Source organism: Palaemon carinicauda, chromosome 36 (genome assembly GCF_036898095.1).
Source record: "Palaemon carinicauda isolate YSFRI2023 chromosome 36, ASM3689809v2, whole genome shotgun sequence".
NCBI classification, from domain to species: domain Eukaryota; kingdom Metazoa; phylum Arthropoda; class Malacostraca; order Decapoda; family Palaemonidae; genus Palaemon; species Palaemon carinicauda.
Window position 1 is genome coordinate 12,888,228 of NC_090760.1, and position 19,465 is coordinate 12,907,692.

At 46.7% G+C, this 19,465-nt stretch overlaps 1 protein-coding gene across 3 annotated transcripts in view; it reads left to right on the forward strand.

The window, feature by feature from the left end:
• Positions 1–19,465, forward strand: part of LOC137628752 (protein Spindly-like) — a 178,705-nt gene that overhangs the window by 62,708 nt on the left and 96,532 nt on the right. For 2 of the 3 annotated variants that reach the window (XR_011041389.1, XM_068359935.1), the window contains exons 6-7: positions 12,712–12,921; positions 18,739–18,927. The exons of the other annotated variant lie outside the window; for it this stretch is intronic. Coding sequence is in view for 1 of the 2 variants with exons in the window: in XM_068359935.1 (XP_068216036.1) it covers positions 12,712–12,921; positions 18,739–18,927 (399 nt within the window). In the remaining variant the exon portion in view is untranslated. The remainder of the gene's footprint in view (positions 1–12,711; positions 12,922–18,738; positions 18,928–19,465) is intronic. 3 annotated transcript variants of the gene reach the window in all.

Here is a 19,465-nt window from a genome sequence, read left to right on the forward strand (position 1 = left end):
AAAATGGGGTTCCCAGATCCTGCAATTCAAGACCCTTTGCTTCGGATTGTCAACAGCGCCCCAGGTGTTCACGAGAGTCTTCACGACTGTCTCAGTGTGGGCTCACGAACGAGGCATTCGCCTCATCCGATACCTGGACGACTGGTTGCTTCTTTCCTCCTCGAAGGACTTCTTGGAGGAACAAGGGACGAAACTCCTCCAGTTTTGCAAGGATCTGGGCATCGTGATCAACCCGGAGAAATCAAACCTATCCCCATCCACCAGAATGACCTACTTGGGAATGACGTTAGATACCATTCTGGGAAAAGCCTTCCCTTCGGGAGACAGAATAAACAACCTCATGGAAATCATTCGGCCGTTCCTATCGGGGCGTCCCAGTAGAGCAAAAGACTGGCAGAGACTGATAGGTCACCTGGTCTCATTGGAGAAACTAGTTCCCCAAGGGAGGGTAAGGCTCAGAGCCGTGCAATGGAACCTGAAGAACCTCTGGTGCCAACTGGACTCGCAACAAGTCCTAATTCCAGTTCTACCAAACACGAGGCCCTCCCTGGAATGGTGGCATTGCCGGTCGAACTCACTCAAGGGGATGCCCTTCGCGAGCGAACCCCCCCGAGTTACTACTGTTCACAGACGCCTCCAACCAAGGATGGGGAGCCCATCTCCTCGACGAAACAGCACGAGGGACCTGGTTGGACGGAGAAAAGGAACTCCACATCAATGTCCTGGAGTTGAAGGCAGTCCAGAAGGCTTGCCTACACTTCGCAGATCTTCTAAAGGGAAACACCGTGGCGATGTGCGACAACGCCACGGTAGTAGCATACATAAAGAAGCAAGGAGGCTTGAAGTCGAAGGAGTTGTGCGCTCTCACCATAAAAATTCTAGATTGGGCGGAAGAGAACCAAGTGGTGTTGTTAGCAAGGTTCATTCCCGGGAAGAAAAACGTGCTGGCCGACGGTCTCAGCAGAGTGGGCCAGATAGTAGGAACAGAATGGTCCCTCCTCCCAGAAGTAGCCAAGCTCATCATCCAACGTTGGGGTTCCCCGGTGATGGACCTCTTTGCAACAAAACTCAACGCCCAACTCCCCGTATATTGTTCTCCTGTACCAGACCCGAAGGCAGCCTTGGAAGACGCCTTTCAGCACAAGTGGGACAATCTAGACGTGTACGCTTTTCCCCCTTTCACGTTGATAAGGCAGGTGCTCAACAGAGTAAGGACAGCCCGAAACCTAAAAATGACTTTGGTAGCGCCCTGGTGGCCGGAGAGAGAGTGGTTCGCGGACCTAAAAGACCTGGCGAGTCAACCCCCGTGGCCTCTGCCCGACAGGTCAGACCTTCTGCATCAACCTCATTTTCTCAGGCTCCACGACAACCCACTCTCCCTACGTCTTCACGCCTGGAGACTATCGAGCGACTCCTGAAGAAAGAAGGATATTATTCATCCACTGCTAAGAGAATGTCGCTATACCTGAGAAAGTCTTCAGCCACGGTCTACCAGGCTAAGTGGGCCTCCTTCACGAAGTGGTGCTCTGAGAGGCACATTAAGCCTCTTAATGCCTCTGTCCCAGACATAGCGGATTTTCTGGTGTTTCTCAGGGACAAGATGGGAATGTCAATCCCAGCCATAAAAGGGGTTCGGGCCGCCTTAGGCCAAGTCTTCCTTCTGAAGGGCATCGACCTGGGGTCCTCTAGGCACATAGCGATGCTTGTCAAGAGCTTCGAGCAGTCCTGCCCCCCCAAGCGAGTAGGGTGCCCCAGTGGGACTTAGCTAAGGTCCTGAAGATGTTGTGTGGCCCCCCCTTTGAACCTTTGAAAGATATCGTGGACAGGGATCTCACTCTCAAGGCCGTCTTCTTGCTGGCCTTGGCGTCCGCTAAGAGAGTGGGTGAGATCCATGGGCTGTCATATGACGTTTCTCATTCGAAGGGGTGGAAGGAAGTATCCTTCAAGTTCGTTCCTTCTTTTGTGGCGAAGACCCAGAACCCGGCAGTCTGGGATCCGAAGTTCGAAAGTTTCTCCATACCAGCCATCCCTAGGACGGGTAATTCGGAGGATTTGAAATTATGCCCTGTACGAACCATTAGAAAATACCTTGAAAGAACGGCTCATCTCCGCCTAGGCATCAAGAGCCTCTTCATATCCACGGGTATTACTAAGAAGCAAGTGTCCAAGAACACCATTTCCTTCTGGTTGAGACAAGTTATTGCCAGAGCCTACAAGGAGGAAGGCCTGGCCGTGCCAGGCACCCCCAGACCTCATGACATCAGAGGCCTGAGCACGTCCTTAGCCTTTGAGAAAAACATGGCAGTGGGTCAGATCCTTCGGGCAGGTACTTGGTCGAACCAGTCGACCTTTACTGCCCATTACCTCAAGGACTACTCGAGGAAGTCCTTAGACAGGTTCTCCATTGGAACAGTCATCTCCGCCCTTCAAGTGGTGTAACGGTAAAAGCCCCAGGCTCAATCACGGATAGCAACCGGGAGACACAGGTGCGTTTCCTTCCATCCTACCCAGTTGCTCCCTAGCCTCATCGGGGATTACCAACTTGTGCCATTGGATAACACGTTCTTCACGACTACGCTACTGGATGCAACATCAGAAGAAGTTTTTTCAAAGGGTGAGTACTTAGACACTAACGTGAGCTCTTTGTGTAGTTACCCTCTCGTCCGTTTTCTAGTATGTACCGTTATTCCTGGGCCTCTTGGCCTCTGCTTACCAGGTCTGTAGGTCAGAATAGCACTCCCACCTCCTAAAGTGTAAGTCTCCTAAGAAAGTAGTTCGATTTAAGTATTCGTGTTGGAACAAATCAAAAATTTTAAGTAATTTTTATTTTTCCTAACATACTTACCGAGAACTACTTTCGGGTAATGGCCCTCCCTTCCTTCCCCGAGTGCCTCTCTTCCCTTGCAAGTATTGTGCTACTTCAATAGAACTTACTGAAGCTGTTGACCCGGGCGGACATCGACCTAGCGATAAGCCTACCCTCGGGGCACATTCTTTAATGCCGGGGGTAGGCCTCCATAGAAAACGGGATAGAGGGTACCCTACACAAAACTCTGGTCGGTAGAGAGGAGGTTACAGGTAACTCCTAAGAAAGTAGTTCTCGGTAAGTATGTTAGGAAAAATAAAAATTACTTAAAATTTTTGATATTCAAGTATCAAATAAAAAAATATATTCTATATTTTATTTATGGTAATTTAGCTTTCATTATCAAAGTTTGATAACTAAAATTTAAAGGAATGTTATAGTGTTTTTTTTTTTTTTAATACACAAAGAAATATAGTCGTAATCAGCACGACCATAGAGGAGCTAGATATTGCTATTTGACCACATTTTGAGACAAAAATCTACTCTTTTTAACCCAATACTGGCTTGATTTTATGTCTTAACATTTTTGGCTGTATCAACTGCCTTTTTCTTCCTGGGTACATATGTATCATTTTCATTACCTGTCATTGCCAGAGCTTGAAGTCTCTCTTCTCTTTTGAGTTCCTTAATATTCTTCTTCTCAAATACAGTATTCTGAGAAATTCACTTTTGAAAGTTGAAGTTAATCAAATATGAATATTTACACATTTCAGTACCAGTTAGAATTATTTCCTATTACAGTGAACCCTCGCTACTTCGCGGTTCGACCATCGCGGATTCACCACTTCGCGGATTTTTTCCATAACCCATATATATACAGTAATATATATGTATATATGTATGCATGTATTTATGTATATATGTAGGTATGTATGTGTATACATATAAATATATATATATATACACACACACACACATATATATATATATATATATATATATATATATATACATATATATATATATATATATATATATATATATATATATATATATATATATATATATATATATATATATATATATCTAAAGTAGGAAGATGTGATGTAGTTCTAAGGGAAAAGTATGGGAAATATGTCTGGGTAATAAGCAAAGCTCTACCTCCAGTTTGTTTCTACATTATGATCAGAGATAAATGTAAACAAAACATTGGTTGCCATTTTTTATCGTGCTTTTTAGTATGTTTAGGAAATGCATGATATAAAATCACCTTTAATATTTGTGCCTGTTTTAGTTTAGGGTACTGTAGTACATGCATTAAGTGTTCTGTACATTAAAGGGTAGTTTGTTGACAGTACTACGTACAAGGGAAGGTTTTAAAAGTCTGAATATGACAAATTCGAAGATAATTTGTATTTTTCCTAACCATACAAACCTTAGCTATTTACAAAGGGTTATTACTTTTAGCGTAGCTGAAATGGCGAGCCATTAGAATTTAACGAGGGTGTATTACCCCCGCGCTAGTTAGCGGGGGGGTAGGGGAGTGGTAGCTAGCTACCCCTCCTCCCCCTCACACACAGGTGAATACTCACTTTCACTTAGAGGTAGGACTTGTCTTGGGGGACAGGGCTGGCGGGCAAATATGTGTAAATAGCTAAGGTTTGTATGGTTAGGAAAAATACAAATTATCTTCGAATTTGTCATTTGTTCCGTAACCGAAATACAAACCACGCTATTTACAAAGGGTGACTTATCCCTTAGGAAGGGTGGAAAGTCCCCAGCCATACTGGCTTTGGCTTTACCCGGGGACTCAGAATCCGAGTGAGTCGCACTCGAGAAAAGGAGTCCCTGCACCTCACAAGTTCCTTGCACCGCAAGGAACCATGTGGCCTACGTAAGCTTGTGTGTGAAGGAAGAAGTGTGACCCGTCCTAGGCAGTTGACCTGGAGTTCCAGAAGGAACTCTGGGTTAGGACGTTCCCAATACCACCTCGTCAGGGTATGGGGGACGCGACAGTATTGACTCAATACTCGGAACACAAGGAAGCATGGTTTACCTGCAGAGGTTCGAGGTCAGCTATGCAGAGACCAGGATGCTGCTTCCCCGTAGAGGGGATGATGAAGAAAGAAGTAAGGGCCAGACATACTTCTTTCGTTCATGCAGACTAAAACCTGATAACAATGCCCTCAACCTTCTGCTACCTGTCCAAAAAGGAGCCTGAGGTTAGACCAGCTGTTGTGTAGCCACCACAGAGCGATAGAAAACGTATCGAGACTCCTGTGGGTCACGCCCTGCAGGAAGCGGGCTGCGAAGGTCATCAGACGCTTCCAGACTCCAGCTTGTAGCACCTGCGTCACAGAGTAGTATTACTCGAAGGCGAGGGACGTTGCGATGTATCCAACATCGTGCTGTAGGGCGACGTGACGGGGGAGGGTCTGAAGACAGGTCGAGATGAATGTCCTTGAGTCCGGGCTGAAGAGGTATACTGGTGACTCTCCCCCCATGTCCTCCTTGTGTTCCCAAATCGGCTGCAACTGAGGCCAAACTGCAGCTGTTCCCAGCGCTAACCTCTCGATTCCTGTACTGGCAAGAAAGAGAAGGTCTTGGGACATCAGACACAGAATGGAGACTCAAAATCTTGAATGAATCGGACCGAAGGGTCGGGACCCTCAGATTCTGAGTCTAGCCAACAACTCAGGAGCGAGCCTGAATGTTGCCTTCCCCTCTTCCTTAGAAAGGGGGGGGAGTAGTAAGAGACCAAGAAGATTGCTTACACACTGGCCGTGGCCAGAGTGAGCAGAAGACCCAAGGCGGAATACAATCCGAGGCCTGTCATAAAAGGGTCTTGAGAAGATCTCTTAAAGGACTAAAAGTCCGAGCCATGCTCCAAGTTGGAGGTCTTCCTCCGACTAGGGCAGGGACGATCGTAGCTTCGCATGAGCGAGGATAGATCCAGCGGGCAGGAAAAAGTTATTCCTTTAAGCCTGAAGGTCAGGGAAAGGCTGAGCGACAGGCTTCATTGCCAAGAGCGGAAAGGAGTTTCCTCCCGCCGAAAGGCAATAAGACCGTTATTGCTGGAGAAGAGGCCTCACGGGAAGAGGTATATCTCCCACGGCATCAACCACCTTAGACTCTTCACTTTGCCTGGGAGACCCCTGTGGATGACTATCGCAGATGACGCGACCTCCGTACCGCGACTGTAGCGGGTTGTCTCTTCTAGAGGAGGAAGCGTAGTGTCTCCAGGCATGAAGCCGAAGCGACGTCCCGGTTCGGGAGAGATGTCGCAGTGTGGTTGCTTGAGTAGTCTGCGCCGTGGGAGAAGCTCTCCCGGGAGTTCCGTCAGGGGAAGCAGAGGGTCCAGAAACCGTTCTGCGCATAGTCCCAGTGGAGCTCTCCCATTGAAAGGTTGACAGACAACCTGGTTTTGTTGAGACCCATTGTCCGCAGACAAAAAGGAGGGAAGACGCAGGCGTCGAAGTTGTCCCACCATCACCGGAATGCATCTTGCCAGAGTCTCGGGGTCTGAGACTGGGGGGAAAACTAGCGGAAGCTTGAGGTTCCAAGCTGTCGCGATCAGGTCCCCCAGACCAGCACTTGCTGGTTACCCAAGGTCAAAGACCCTTAGGTACACTCTCTCTATGAGGCTCTGCTCGGATAGTCTGAGAGAAACATTCCCCTGCCTGGAATGAGAGAGCCGATGGTGGAATTGAGAGAATCTCAATCATCCCGGTATCTCTACTGCAAGATGTGAAGGTGTGAAAATGCGTCCCCTGCTGGTTAGCATGAAGTCGACACGCAACGGGGCGACTTGGCAGGAGCGGTAGGATCTGAAGAGGGGCCAGACTAAGGCCCTTAAGCCTGCCTGAATGATGGAGAGGTATCCTTCAGGTCTTGACCATAGGCCTGGACCGGAACATGCCCCCCCCCCCTTTCCTTTGACGAGTCCGAGAACCGCATCAAGAATGTGGGGAAAGGACGAGAATATCCACTACCATCAAGAGGCTCCATAGGTCAACACCCATTGCAGGTTTAATAGTTCCGCTGGTCCCATAGGGCCAGGGAGTCCGGTTAAACATTGCCTGAAGCCACCGGAACTTGGATCGCCCCACATGGAACTTATCCTGAGGCGACCGTTCGGACTATAAACGGGTCAATGAGGAAAGAAGAACTAGGAAACGTTCCAAGGTAGGGCTGAAAACTCTGCTTGACTGAGAACAGGTACTGCGACTCTCCTCAGTCTTGCCACAGTCAACCGAAAGGAAGGCTCGGAGGATGTGGTAACAGAATCTGGCGTCCCCAGGTGGTCACCCATCCAAGTACCGACGTTGCTTAACCTCGCTGGACGGACGAGAAGCGGGGTTTCCAACGTGGTAAGGCGGTTGACTCAATATCATGGCCAGATACTCCAGATGTTGAGGCAGAGGAAGAGAAGGCTCCAAGCAAAATACCATGAGCCCACACTCATGGTCAGCATTCGGAAGCTTTTCCCGGCGCTGAAGAAGGTCGAAACCCGAGCCTACCGGAGTTGACCAGCCCTCCAAACAGCAGAGGAGGCGGAAGTCTGCACCTGAGTGGCCAAGAGGAAGGCAGGGAGAGTTCTCTGGGGAAACAAACCTGCTATGCCACGGCGGGATAGCCACACTGCATCATAAGCAGGAATACTTGCAGTTTAGGCTGAATTCGACGAGCACCCTGGAAGATGGATGGAATGGAAACTGAAAGTACCCGTCCTTCCGATCCAGGGTTAAAGGAGTCCTGTCGCTTCGTTACCAGTCTGATCGATTCTGCTGGTCTACGCTGGCCAAAGTTTGTTCGACAAACTTGATCAGGGCTGAGAGGTCGACTATGGACATCCCCTCTCAGATCCTTCCTTACAAGAAAGGATCGACTGAGGGGGCCGGGGGTGAAGCCGTCGATGATCCTAAGGAAGACCTTCGCCTAAGGTATGGATCATTCTGCCCAACCGGGCAACTCTGCTGATGCTATGGCATAGAGGTTCAGAGACACTGAATTCGCTGACAGAGACGGCAGGCGCGATATCCTTGGCTACTCACAGAGATTGTGCGGGAATGGGCATCGGGAAGCTGTCATTCGGATGAGTAACCTTAAGCATCCTCCCAGCGAAAAAACCTGCAATCCTAGAGTTCGTGAACTCCTTTTAGGACTATGCCCCCCCGGGGGAGTCTCCCGTGCCATCTGTTCCTGACAGGAGGAAACTGCAATTGGACACCTTGTCCCAGTTGTCGTAGCCGATAACTTAGGCCGACGTGGTTGAAAGAAAAGGGAGCTGGAGCCCTGCAGAGTCTGGAAGAAAGCGCCTTGGAGGAGTGAAACCGGAAGTCGATTTACTCCGCACAGCAGATGTTTAAGTCTCTGTCCTTGGGCAAAGACAAAACTCTTCTCAAGGATGGAAGGGTGTCTGAGGTCGTTGACCTCCACAGATGAGACACCCGAAGGAAGCCTTCAGTCAGTGCGTCCAGATGGTACAACATCGAGCTTGTCCGCAAGTAGATACTTAACGACGAAAGGCCAAGGTGCCTGAGCTCGAGAGGAGGAAAGTACCCTTGATCTTCCTGTAGCTTCCTTGAACCAAACCTCGGGCCGTAACCGAGGAGGGAAAGAACCTGGTAAGCTCCCAGAGGAAGAGGTAAGCAGTCACCCCTTGTCCGATGGAGAAATCTTCAACGGAAAGCCCCCCCGCCAAAAATCCTTCCAGGGCGGGAGAAGGAGAGAGTACTCGTGCAGGAGAGGGGACCCTCGAGACCGACCTCTTGGGAACCAACTTCGCCCTGGGGGAAGTCACCACGAAGTCCACTCCTCTCTTTCTCTTCAGCGTAGGAGAGACAGCCGCTGGTTTGTTACCCTGGCCGGTGAGTGCTGGTTTCATAACCCTCATTAACGCCCGTGCCAGCGGATCAAACCATGTCTGCTGCTCCAAGGACACAGAGTCCGAAATCCTCGCTAAGGTGAAAGGGATCGGGCGATCCTTTGGAGAGGACACGACGGTTCCTGCCTGAAAAGAAGGTGGGAAGAATGCTGTACTGACCTGTCTTCGTCCTGCACTACCAACCTGTGCTTGGATGGAGGTGATCCCGAGTGCCGCCTAGGAGCACGCGTCCCTGCTGCTACCACCGGCTGTGGAATTCGCCGCGAACTATGGTCGCGCGAGGGCGAACGGTCGCGCAAAGGCGAATGGTCGCGCGGGCGCACAGGCGAGTGGTCGCGCGGGCGCGCAGGCGAGCGGTCGCGAGGGCGCGCAGGCGAGCGATCGCGCGGGCGAGCGATCGCGTGGGCGCGCAGGCGAGCGATCGCGCGGGCGCGCAGGCGAGCGATCGCGCGGGCGCGCAGGCGAATGGGCGTGACGGCGAGGGATCGTGCTGCCGCGTAGGTGAAGAAGATCGCTGGCGGTAAGCGATGGCGAGCAGCATGTGTAGGTGAAATGATCGCGTCGCAAGAGGGCGAGCGTTCAGGGTTGTGCGATGAGGAGCAGCATGCGTAAGCGGGCAATCGTGCAGGGTTGTGCGATGGCGAGCAGCATGCGCAGGTGAATGATCGCGTGAAAGGGTGCGATGGTGATCAGCATCTGCAGGAGGGCGATCGTTCAGGGTTGTGCGATGAGGAGCAGCATGCGTAAGCGGGCAATCGTTCAGGGTTGTGCGATGGCGAGCAGCATGCGCAGGTGAATGATCGCGTGAAAGGGTGCGATGGTGATCAGCATCTGCAGGAGGGCGATCGTTCAGGGTTGTGCGATGAGGAGCAGCATGCGTAAGCGGGCAATCGTTCAGGGTTGTGCGATGGCGAGCAGCATGCGCAGGTGAATGATCGCGTGAAAGGGTGCGATGGTGATCAGCATCTGCAGGAGGGCGATCGTTCAGGGTTGTGCGATGAGGAGCAGCATGCGTAAGCGGGCAATCGTTCAGGGTTGTGCGATGGCGAGCAGCATGCGCAGGTGAATGATCGCGTGAAAGGGTGCGATGGTGATCAGCATCCGCAAGAGGGCGATCGTTCAGGGTTGTGCGATGAGGAGCAGCATGCGTAAGCGGGCAATCGTTCAGGGTTGTGCGATGGCGATCAGCATCCGCAGTTGAGGGTCGCGCGATGGCGATCAGCATCCGCAGTTGAGGGTCGCGCGATGGCGATCAGCATCCGCAGTTGAGGGTCGCGCGATGGCGATCAGCATCTGCAGTTGAGGGTCGCGCGATGGCGATCAGCATCCGCAGTTGAGGGTCGCGCGATGGCGATCAGCATCTGCAGTTGAGGGTCGCGCGATGGCGATCAGCATCTGCAGTTGAGGGTCGCGCGATGGCGATCAGCATCTGCAGTTGAGGGTCGCGCGATGGCGATCAGCATCCGCAGTTGAGGGTCGCGCGATGGCGATCAGCATCCGCAGTTGAGGGTCGCGCGATGGCGATCAGCATCCGCAGTTGAGGGTCGCGCGATGGCGATCAGCATCTGCAGTTGAGGGTCGCGCGATGGCGATCAGCATCTGCAGTTGAGGGTCGCGCGATGGCGATCAGCATCTGCAGTTGAGGGTCGCGCGATGGCGATCAGCATCCGCAGTTGAGCTAGTAGCTGGCGAACCATGTTCCTTCAGAAGTGTTGGAGAACGTTGGCGTGCCAGCTGTAACACACGTGGGCGATCCGGAGATCGCTGGCGAGCTGATGATCGCTGACGAGCTGACGATCGCTGGCGAGCTGATGATCGCTGACGAGCTGATGATCGCTGACGAGCTGATGATCGCTGACGAGCAGAAGGCTACGCGTGGAAGCCTGCGCAAAGAAGAGTCCTTGACCCCGACCTGAACCGAAGTTCTAGATCGCGAGGGCGAACGTGGGCGCACAGGGCACGTAACAGGAACCGCAGGGAAGATCATCTTGAAAGCGCTGACGAACAGGAGAGCGCTGACTAACAGAAGGGCGCGCAGGGAAACCCTGACACGCAAGGGAAGAACCCCCGTGGGGGCAACCCTTTGCCCCGAAGGGATCGTTGTCCGCCGGGAGACTGATGTCCGTCGGAAGACCGCTGTCCGTCGGGAAGACCGTTGTCCGTCGGGAAGACCGTTGCCCGTCGGGAGACGAGATTAGACTGCTGTCCATCTGCACCAAGACGGAAGATCGAGAAAAAGAAGTTGTAGGCTGCAAACGGAGATTCAAAAAGGCGCCTCAAGCACCCTTATAGGGAGATGAGAGGCCCTTACGACGAGGCGGACGGAGGGCCTTACGGCGAGGGAGGCCAACAGCAACAGCAACAGAAGAAACCTCCGAAGAGGAGTCTCTATGAGTGTACTCTCTCGCGAACGACAGAGAAACACTTCGTGGAAGAGACTGGTCAGCCAGTGACCTAAAAGGGGCAATCCTCCGAAGAGGAGCCCCTGCAGTTGCCCAGCCCCTTGAGCGAAACTGCAGGTGCGACCGCTCAGCACCAAGAGCATAGTCGCACGAAAAAAAGGCAAGAGAAGAACCCCCCAAAAGAGGAAAAGCTCAAGCCTGGACAGGAAAAAACTTCCCTCGGAAGGAAAGTTATCCGCCCAAGGAGGCAAGCCTCCTGACTGTTCTAAAATGAACTGGAGAGCTGTCCATCGACACGGGAGTACTACCAGTAGAAGGAGACACGCCCCTGACGACAATACAAGGGGGGAGGCAGCAACAGCCGAATCCCCAGGACTCAACCAGACAGCTCACACCGTTGCTATATTACAGAAACGAACTAGATCGGTAACTGTAAAAAAATAAAACAAATAATATTAGTACACATTCATTCCCCCGGGAAGGCTCCGAAGAGGAATCCCGAGGAAAAGGAACAAGAATTACACAACAGGCACGTGCCCTCACAACCACTTACACTCGCGGAAGGAGAGCTGTAACCAAAACAGAATTATAACAATTATAATTATGTAACTATGTAATTATGTAATTTAAAAAAAGAATGAACACTAAAGAAAAAAAACGAAAACCCCGAAAGGAATCGTTCTACAAGCTGAAAAATTAACAACTACAATTAGATTCATAAACTAATTGAGACAAAATGTACGGCGTAGCAACCCCACCCACACGGGAAGGAAGCTACAAGGGCGTAGTAAAACATAGTAAAAGGGTGAACGACCTCAAGAGAGAGAGAGAGAGAAAGACCGAAGTCAAACTCGATCGCAACCCATAAAATTAGGCCGTGGTGGCCTAACTGCCGAGGCCTCCACGTAGATATCGTACACTACACACACACATCTGAAAAGGAAACTTACTTATTTCTATACTCAAATATATATACAAACATGAAAACATGTTTACATATATATTGAGTAAAAGAAAAGTAAGCGATTAAGTAAAGACAAAACAGACAATGGCTGCCAAGCGAGGACCAAGACAGAGACGTCTGTCACAGTCCGAGCCAAAAGTGAAAGTGAGTATTCACCTGTGTGTGAGGGGGAGGAGGGGTAGCTAGCTACCACTCCCCTACCCCCCCGCTAACTAGCGCGGGGGTAATACACCCTCGTTAAATTCTAATGGCTCGCCATTTCAGCTACGCTAAAAGTAATAACCCTTTGTAAATAGCGTGGTTTGTATTTCGGTTACGGAACAAATACATGTTGAATAAATAGGTAAATATGGTGTCACTACTTCGCGGATTTTCATCTATCGCGGCCGCGACTGGAACCTATCTACCGCGATAAACGAGGGTTCACTGTACTTGCATTTAGCTATTTTTATCATCTTTGCTTTGATATTTATTTTTCATCATCAAGTGAGGCTTATAAAGCATGTTTATAAACTACTTATGTATGAAATTATGCACTTTGATAATAACAGGTACAATATAGCTAATAGTTTTCATACTTTAGTGTTGGGTTTTCTTTCTAACACATTTCAGTCAAGTGAACATTTCAAGAATTGTTTTACTTTTATTTCAGCAAAATAAAGAGGAGATCATGGAACTCAAAATGGAAATTGAAGCTTTGAAATTTGGTGAAACAGACCCTGGGAAAAAGGGTAATTCACTCTTTGCTGAGGTTGAAGATCGACGGCAGGTTGTAGAGAATCAACTACAGGAGTACAAGAGTAAATATAATTTACTGAAAAAGCAGTGTGAAGTAAAAACTCAGCAAATTAATAAAATGAAGGTAAGTTGATTTGTCAGAATTCTTGACCAACCATTGAGAGCTAATCATAATACCTAAGTAATCCTGTCAAATCAATATTATGGCAATAATACATACATACATATACCAAGGCACTTCCCCCAATTTTGGGGGCTAGCCGACATCAAACAAATGAAACAGAAAAGGGGGACCTCTCTTCTCTACGTTCCTCCCAGCCTGACAAGGGACTCAACCGAGTTCGGCTGGTACTGCTAGGGGTGCCACAGCCCACCCTCCCCCGTTATCCTACACAGATGAAGCTTCATAACACTGAATCCCCTACTGCTGCTACCTCCGCAGTCATCCAAGGCACCGGAGGAAGCAGCAGGGCCTACCGGAACTGCGTCACAATCGCTCGCCATTCATTCCTATTTCTAGCACACACTCTTGCCCCTCTCACATCTATCCCCCTATCACCCAGAGCTTCCTTCACTCCATCCATCCACCCAAACCTTTGGCTTCCTCTTGTACTTCTCTCATCAACTCTTGCACTCATCACCTTCCTTAGCAGACAGCCATAATAAAACTCTTAATATAGTAGCTTTGGCTTTTGACTAGATTGTAATTAATTATTAGCTTCTCATCCATCATCATTGATATAAACATTTTTACGTGGACTTTTTCATCATATAGGATGCCTGAAAACTTTAAATCATTCATTCATTCATTTTCATCATATAGGATTACGTTTGTAATAACTTCTTCTGTCTCCTCTGTCCTTTGCACTTTTTATCTAAGTTCTATCAGGTCTAGGTCTTCATCTCTCCCCTATCCACGATTTCTTGGTCCTTCCTACATGTGTGTGTCCTGCTGGTTCCATATGTACAGGATTTTATGACTAAATGCTTTTCAAACCTTCTCACTACACATCCAAACCTCATTCTGGGAGGCTTCAGTCCTTTCTTTTAGTTGCAGACTCATATTTTCACCTTCCTCATTCATAAATGATTTTCCACTGCACTCTTGCTAAGAAGCTTTACATACTGATGCCATATCTTTTTAAAGTCTCTTCACTTGTTATTTGCCACTACCCATGTTTCTGTTGCATAGAGTAGTACTGGCTTTATGTTACTATAAGTCTCTGCAATCTTTACTAATGTGGTACATAAATTTTGATTTTCGTGTTGTCAACGTTTCTTCTCCTTTTCATGCTGACTGTGGGACCTCTCTTTTTGTTATATTTATTTATCTACCCTTTCAATCACTGTTTCGGAGTCATTTGTCCCTTCAAGTAATATACTTCCTGTTATACGACCTGGCCTTTACAGAGGTACAGTTTTGTCCTCCACTTGGATCTTCTAGTGCATCTTTGGTATTGAAAACCTTTTTAAATCCTCATACATTTTTTAAGACCAATTGTTATATTTTTTACAGAGTAATAACCCTATGAGTGCTTTAAGGGAGCCGGCCGACCAATGCCGTTTTTTAAGGAAGGGACTTCAACATTCATACCATACAATAAGGTGACTTAGGACATCTCCAAAGTGTATTTGATTTTCCCTCTTACCTTTAGTTTTGTAACGTGAGTGCGATTTATCCCAAAAATAAGTTTTCTTCAAATTCTATCTTCTCCCTTGATACTTAATATTAAGACTTGGGATTACTACCATATATAGTCTTGTTTGTAGACCTCCAACCAGATGATGAGTTTTTTGTTTTTTTCTAATAGAAATTCTTTTTGATAGATATGAATATCTTTATTATGGTAAAAGTACAAACCCTTTAAATCATGGGGAAAAAAGAAAAAGAAAATGGAAAAAAGGGCATCATTTTATTGTTCTGCAGTCTTTCTAAGTTATATACCAAATTTCAATGCTATAGCTTTAAAATAAGGGAGAAGATAGAATTTGAAGGTCAGCAAGTATAGTTTTGAGATATGGCTGTTCAGTTTTCCTTTTATCTTTTTGCAAAGATAATGTTTATAAATCATGATTATTATGAATCTTATATTCCTTTTTGGGTAATAATACACTAAAACTGTTATTTATTATAATTTAAACATGAATGTAGATTTTTTTGCCCAATTTCTTGCTTCTTTTGGCTCCTAGTCCCCCGCCCCTGCCTTTCCATGTGTAAAGGTATTTTCTCTTTCACTAACTCCACTAATATTGCCAATATTATGAGTATATTGGAGCAAATTTTCTTCTTCTGTATGTTAGCTAGATATTTTGATTATCTTTTCCTCTTTGGCATGATGAAATTCTTTCCAAAACACGTAAAACAAGGGGAATGTCAGAGGCAAATTCAAACGTGTACTTTCTCTCTGAGATTTCAGCTCGCACTGAAGTGTGTGTAATCTCTCATAATCCTGTCTTGTGACTCAAGGAATGTTTACAGATGCCATTGCTCACAATTTATGGGCGCGGGGGCATAAAAACAATTAAAATAGCGCCAACGTTATCCCTGCTTGTCGTAAGAGGCGACTAAAAAGGGACAGGACGAGGGGGCTGGGAACCCCCTCTCCTGTATCTACCTCCTGTGAGACATCGACAAAGAGATGGAGCTGGGGGGGAGAGTGACTGCTCCCCGCACTCTAGTTTTGGGGTGTTTGAATGTGCGTGGATGTAGTACGATAGAGAGTAAAAGATGTGAAATTGGAAGTATGTTTAGGAATAGAAGGATGGATATATTGGCCTTGTGTGAGACGAAGATAAAAGGAAAGGGTGAAGTGATGTTTGGTGAAATGTCTGGTAGTGTCTGGGATTGAAAGGGGAAGAGCGAGAGAGGGTGTGGCATTATTGCTGAGTGAATGGATGACAGGTAAAGTAGTGGAATGGAAGGAGATATCATCTAGGTTAATGTGGGTAAGGGTTAGGTTGGGTAGGGAATGTTGGGCGTTTGTCAGTGTGTATGGGCCAGGTAGTGAGAAAAGTGAAGAAGAGCGGAATGAGTTCTGGAATGAATTAACTAGGTTTGTAGAAGGACTGGGTAGAAGGAATTATGTAGTTGTCATGGGTGACTTGAATGCTAGAGTGGGCGCTGGAGAGGTAGAAGGTGTCATTGGGAAGTATGGCGTACCAGGTGAAAATGAGAGTGGTGAGAGACTGGTAGATATGTGTGTTGAGCAAGAGATGGTGATAAGTAATAGCTTTTTCAAAAAGAAAGATAAAAATAAGTATACATGGGTAAGAATGGCAAATGGAAGAGTAGTAGAAAGGGCATTAATGGATTATGTGTTGATAACTAAAAGAATGTTTGGAAGATTGAAAGACGTGCACATGTTTAGGGGTATGGCTAACGGTATGTCTGATCGTTTTTTGGTGGAAGGAAAATAAGTTGTAGCAAAAGAGTGGGGGAATAGAGTAGGTGGATGTAAAAGGGAGCTAGTGAGGGTTGAAGAGCTAATAAAACCAGGGGTAAAAAGTAAATATCAGAAAAAGGTTGAAAATGACATATGACAAAGTGAAAGTAAGAGAAACTGGCAATTTAGAGGAGGAATGGAAGTTAGTAAAAGAAAATTTTGTTGGGATTGCAAGTGATGTGTGTGGCAAGAAGGTTGTTGGAGGCAGCATGAGGAAGGGCAGTGAATGGAGGAATGAAGGAGTGAAGGTAAAAGTGGAAGAGAAAAAGAGGGCTTTTGAAGAATGGCTGCAGAGTAATAGTATAGAGAAGTATGAAAAATATAAAGAGAAAAATGTGGAAGTAAAGCGCAAGGTACGTGAGGCAAAGAGGGCAGCTGACCTGAGGTGTGGTCAGGGATTGGGTCATTCATATGAAGAGAATAAGAAGAAGTTTTGGAAAGAAGTGAAGAGAGTAAGGAAGGCTGGCTCAAGAATTGAAGAGACAGTGAAAGATGGAAATGGAAGGTTGTTAAAAGGAGAGGAGGCAAGGAAAAGATGGGCGGAATATTTTGAAAGTTTACTGAATGTTGAGGATAATAGGGAGGCAGATATAATTGCTGTTGCAGGTGTTGAGGTGCCAGTGATGGGAGATGAGAATGAGAGAGAGATTACAATAGATGAAGTGAGGAGAGCACTAGATGAAATGAGAGTAGGAAAAGCGTTTGGTATGGATGGTGAGAGAGCTGAGATGTTGAAGGAAGGGGGTGTGACTGTACTTGAATGGTTGGTGAGATTGTTTAATATGTGTTTTGTGTTGTCAATGGTACCAGTAGATTGGGTTTGTGCATGTATTGTACCACTATATAAGGGTAAGGGAGATGTGCATGAGTGTTGTAATTCAAGAGGCATTAGTTTGTTAAGCGTAGTTGGAAAAGTGTATGGTAGAGTAATGATTAATAGGATCAAGGATAAAACAGAGAATGCAATCTTAGAAGTACAGGGTGGTTTTAGAAGAGGTAGGGGTTGTATGAATCAGATTTTTACAGTAAGGCAGATATGTGAGAAATATCTAGCAAAAGGTAAGGAGGTGTATGTTGCGTTTATGGATCTGGAGAAAGCATATGATAGAGTTGATAGGGAAGCAATGTGGAATGTGATGAGGTTGTATGGAGTTGGTGGAAGGTTGTTGCAAGCAGTGAAAAGTTTCTACAAAGGTAGTAAAGCATGTGTTAGGATAGGAAATGAAGTGAGTGATTGGTTTCCGGTGAGAGTGGGGCTGAGACAGGGATGTGTGATGTCGCCGTGGTTGTTTAACTTGTATGTTGATGGAGTGGTGAGAGAGGTGAATGCTCGCGTGCTTGGACGAGGATTAAAACTGGTAGACGAGAATGACCATGAATGGGAGGTAAATCAGTTGTTGTTTGCGGATGATACTGTACTGGTTGCAGACACAGAAGAGAAGCTTGGACGATTAGTGACAGAATTTGGAAGAGTGTGTGAGAGAAGGAAGTTGAGAGTTAATGTGGGTAAGAGTAAGGTTATGAGATGTACGAGAAGGGAAGGTGGTGCAAGGTTGAATGTCATGTTGAATGGAGAGTTACTTGAGGAGGTGGATCAGTTTAAGTACTTGGGGTCTGTTGTTGCAGCAAATGGTGGAGTGGAAGCAGATGTATGTCAGAGAGTGAATGAAGGTTGCAAAGTGTTGGGGGCAGTTAAGGGAGTAGTAAAAAATAGAGGGTTGGGCATGAATGTAAAGAGAGTTCTATATGAGAAAGTGATTATACCAACTGTGATGAATGGATCGGAGTTGTGGGGAATGAAAGTGATGGAGAAACAGAAATTGAATGTGTTTGAGATGAAGTGTCTAAGGAGTATGGCTGGTGTATCTCGAGTAGATAGGGTTAGGAACTAAGTGGTGAGAGTGAGAACGGGTGTAAGAAATGAGTTAGCAGCTAGAGTGGATATGAATGTGTTGAGGTGGTTTGGCCATGTTGAGAGAATGGAAAATGGCTGTCTGCTAAAGAAGGTGATGAATGCAAGAGTTGATGGGTGAAGTACAAGAGGAAGGCCAAGGTTTGGGTGGATGGATGTTGTGAAGGAAGCTCTGGGTGATAGGAGGATAGATGTGAGAGAGGCAAGAGAGCGTGCTAGAAATAGGAATGAATGGCGAGCGATTGTGACGCAGTTCCGGTAGGCCCTGCTGCTGCCTCCGATGCCTTAGATGACCGCGGAGGTAGCAGCAGTAGGGGATTCAGCATTATGAAGCTTCATCTGTGGTGGATAATGTGGGAGGGTGGGCTGTGGAACCCTAGCAGTACCAGCTGAACTCGGTTGAGTCCCTTGTTAGGCTGGGAGGAACGTAGAGAGTAGAGGTCCCCTTTTTGTTTTTGTTTCATTTGTTGATGTCAGCTACCCCCCAAAATTGGGGGAAGTGCCATGGTATATGTATGTATGTACAGTACAGTATGCAGTTATAATGGATAAAGTGTTATTTTGAGTATTTCTTTATATATTTTAGCTACAGCTGGCAAATCTGTTGAGTTTGAGCAGCAATAGAGTTGATTCTGAATATCTCAATCATCTAGAGGAGTCATTAGCACTTGCTAGAACACAACTAGAGGTGTTAACAAAACAGTGTCAGAATCTTGAAGCAAAGCAGAATGAAGCAACTTCACCACAGGTTCAGCGGACTCCACCTGTACCTGAGGTATGTTTCAGGAATACTAACTTCATAGACATAGACATTGTTTACTCTACAGGAGTTGTCGTGAAGCTCTATTCGTGGAATGTTGTCCGTTACAGTATCTACAGAATTGCTCAAACATTTAAGTGAACCATATATATAATGAGAAGGATTTGTTAACTTAACCAAACCTCATTCCTTAATTTTCCAGTTGTGGTCATTAATATTTTGTATTAATATATTAATATACATCACTATATTTAGATTTCACCAAATTTTTCAGGCATTTATATAAAAAAAAACAAGCTACACTTTTTATTGCTGTTAATTGTATGTTTCTCAATAGAGTTTGGCATTTATGGCAGAAACTGGAAATTTTGTTTGAAGTTTAGTGATTGGTCAGACTATAATACCATATTATTATTAAAATCATTATTCAGCTTTAGTACAGGTAGTCGCCGACTTATGACAGAGATAGGGGCCGAGAGACGCGTCATAAGTTGATTTCAACGTATGTCGAACTGAAAAAGTGAAGTTTCCATAGATTTATTATGATGCATCA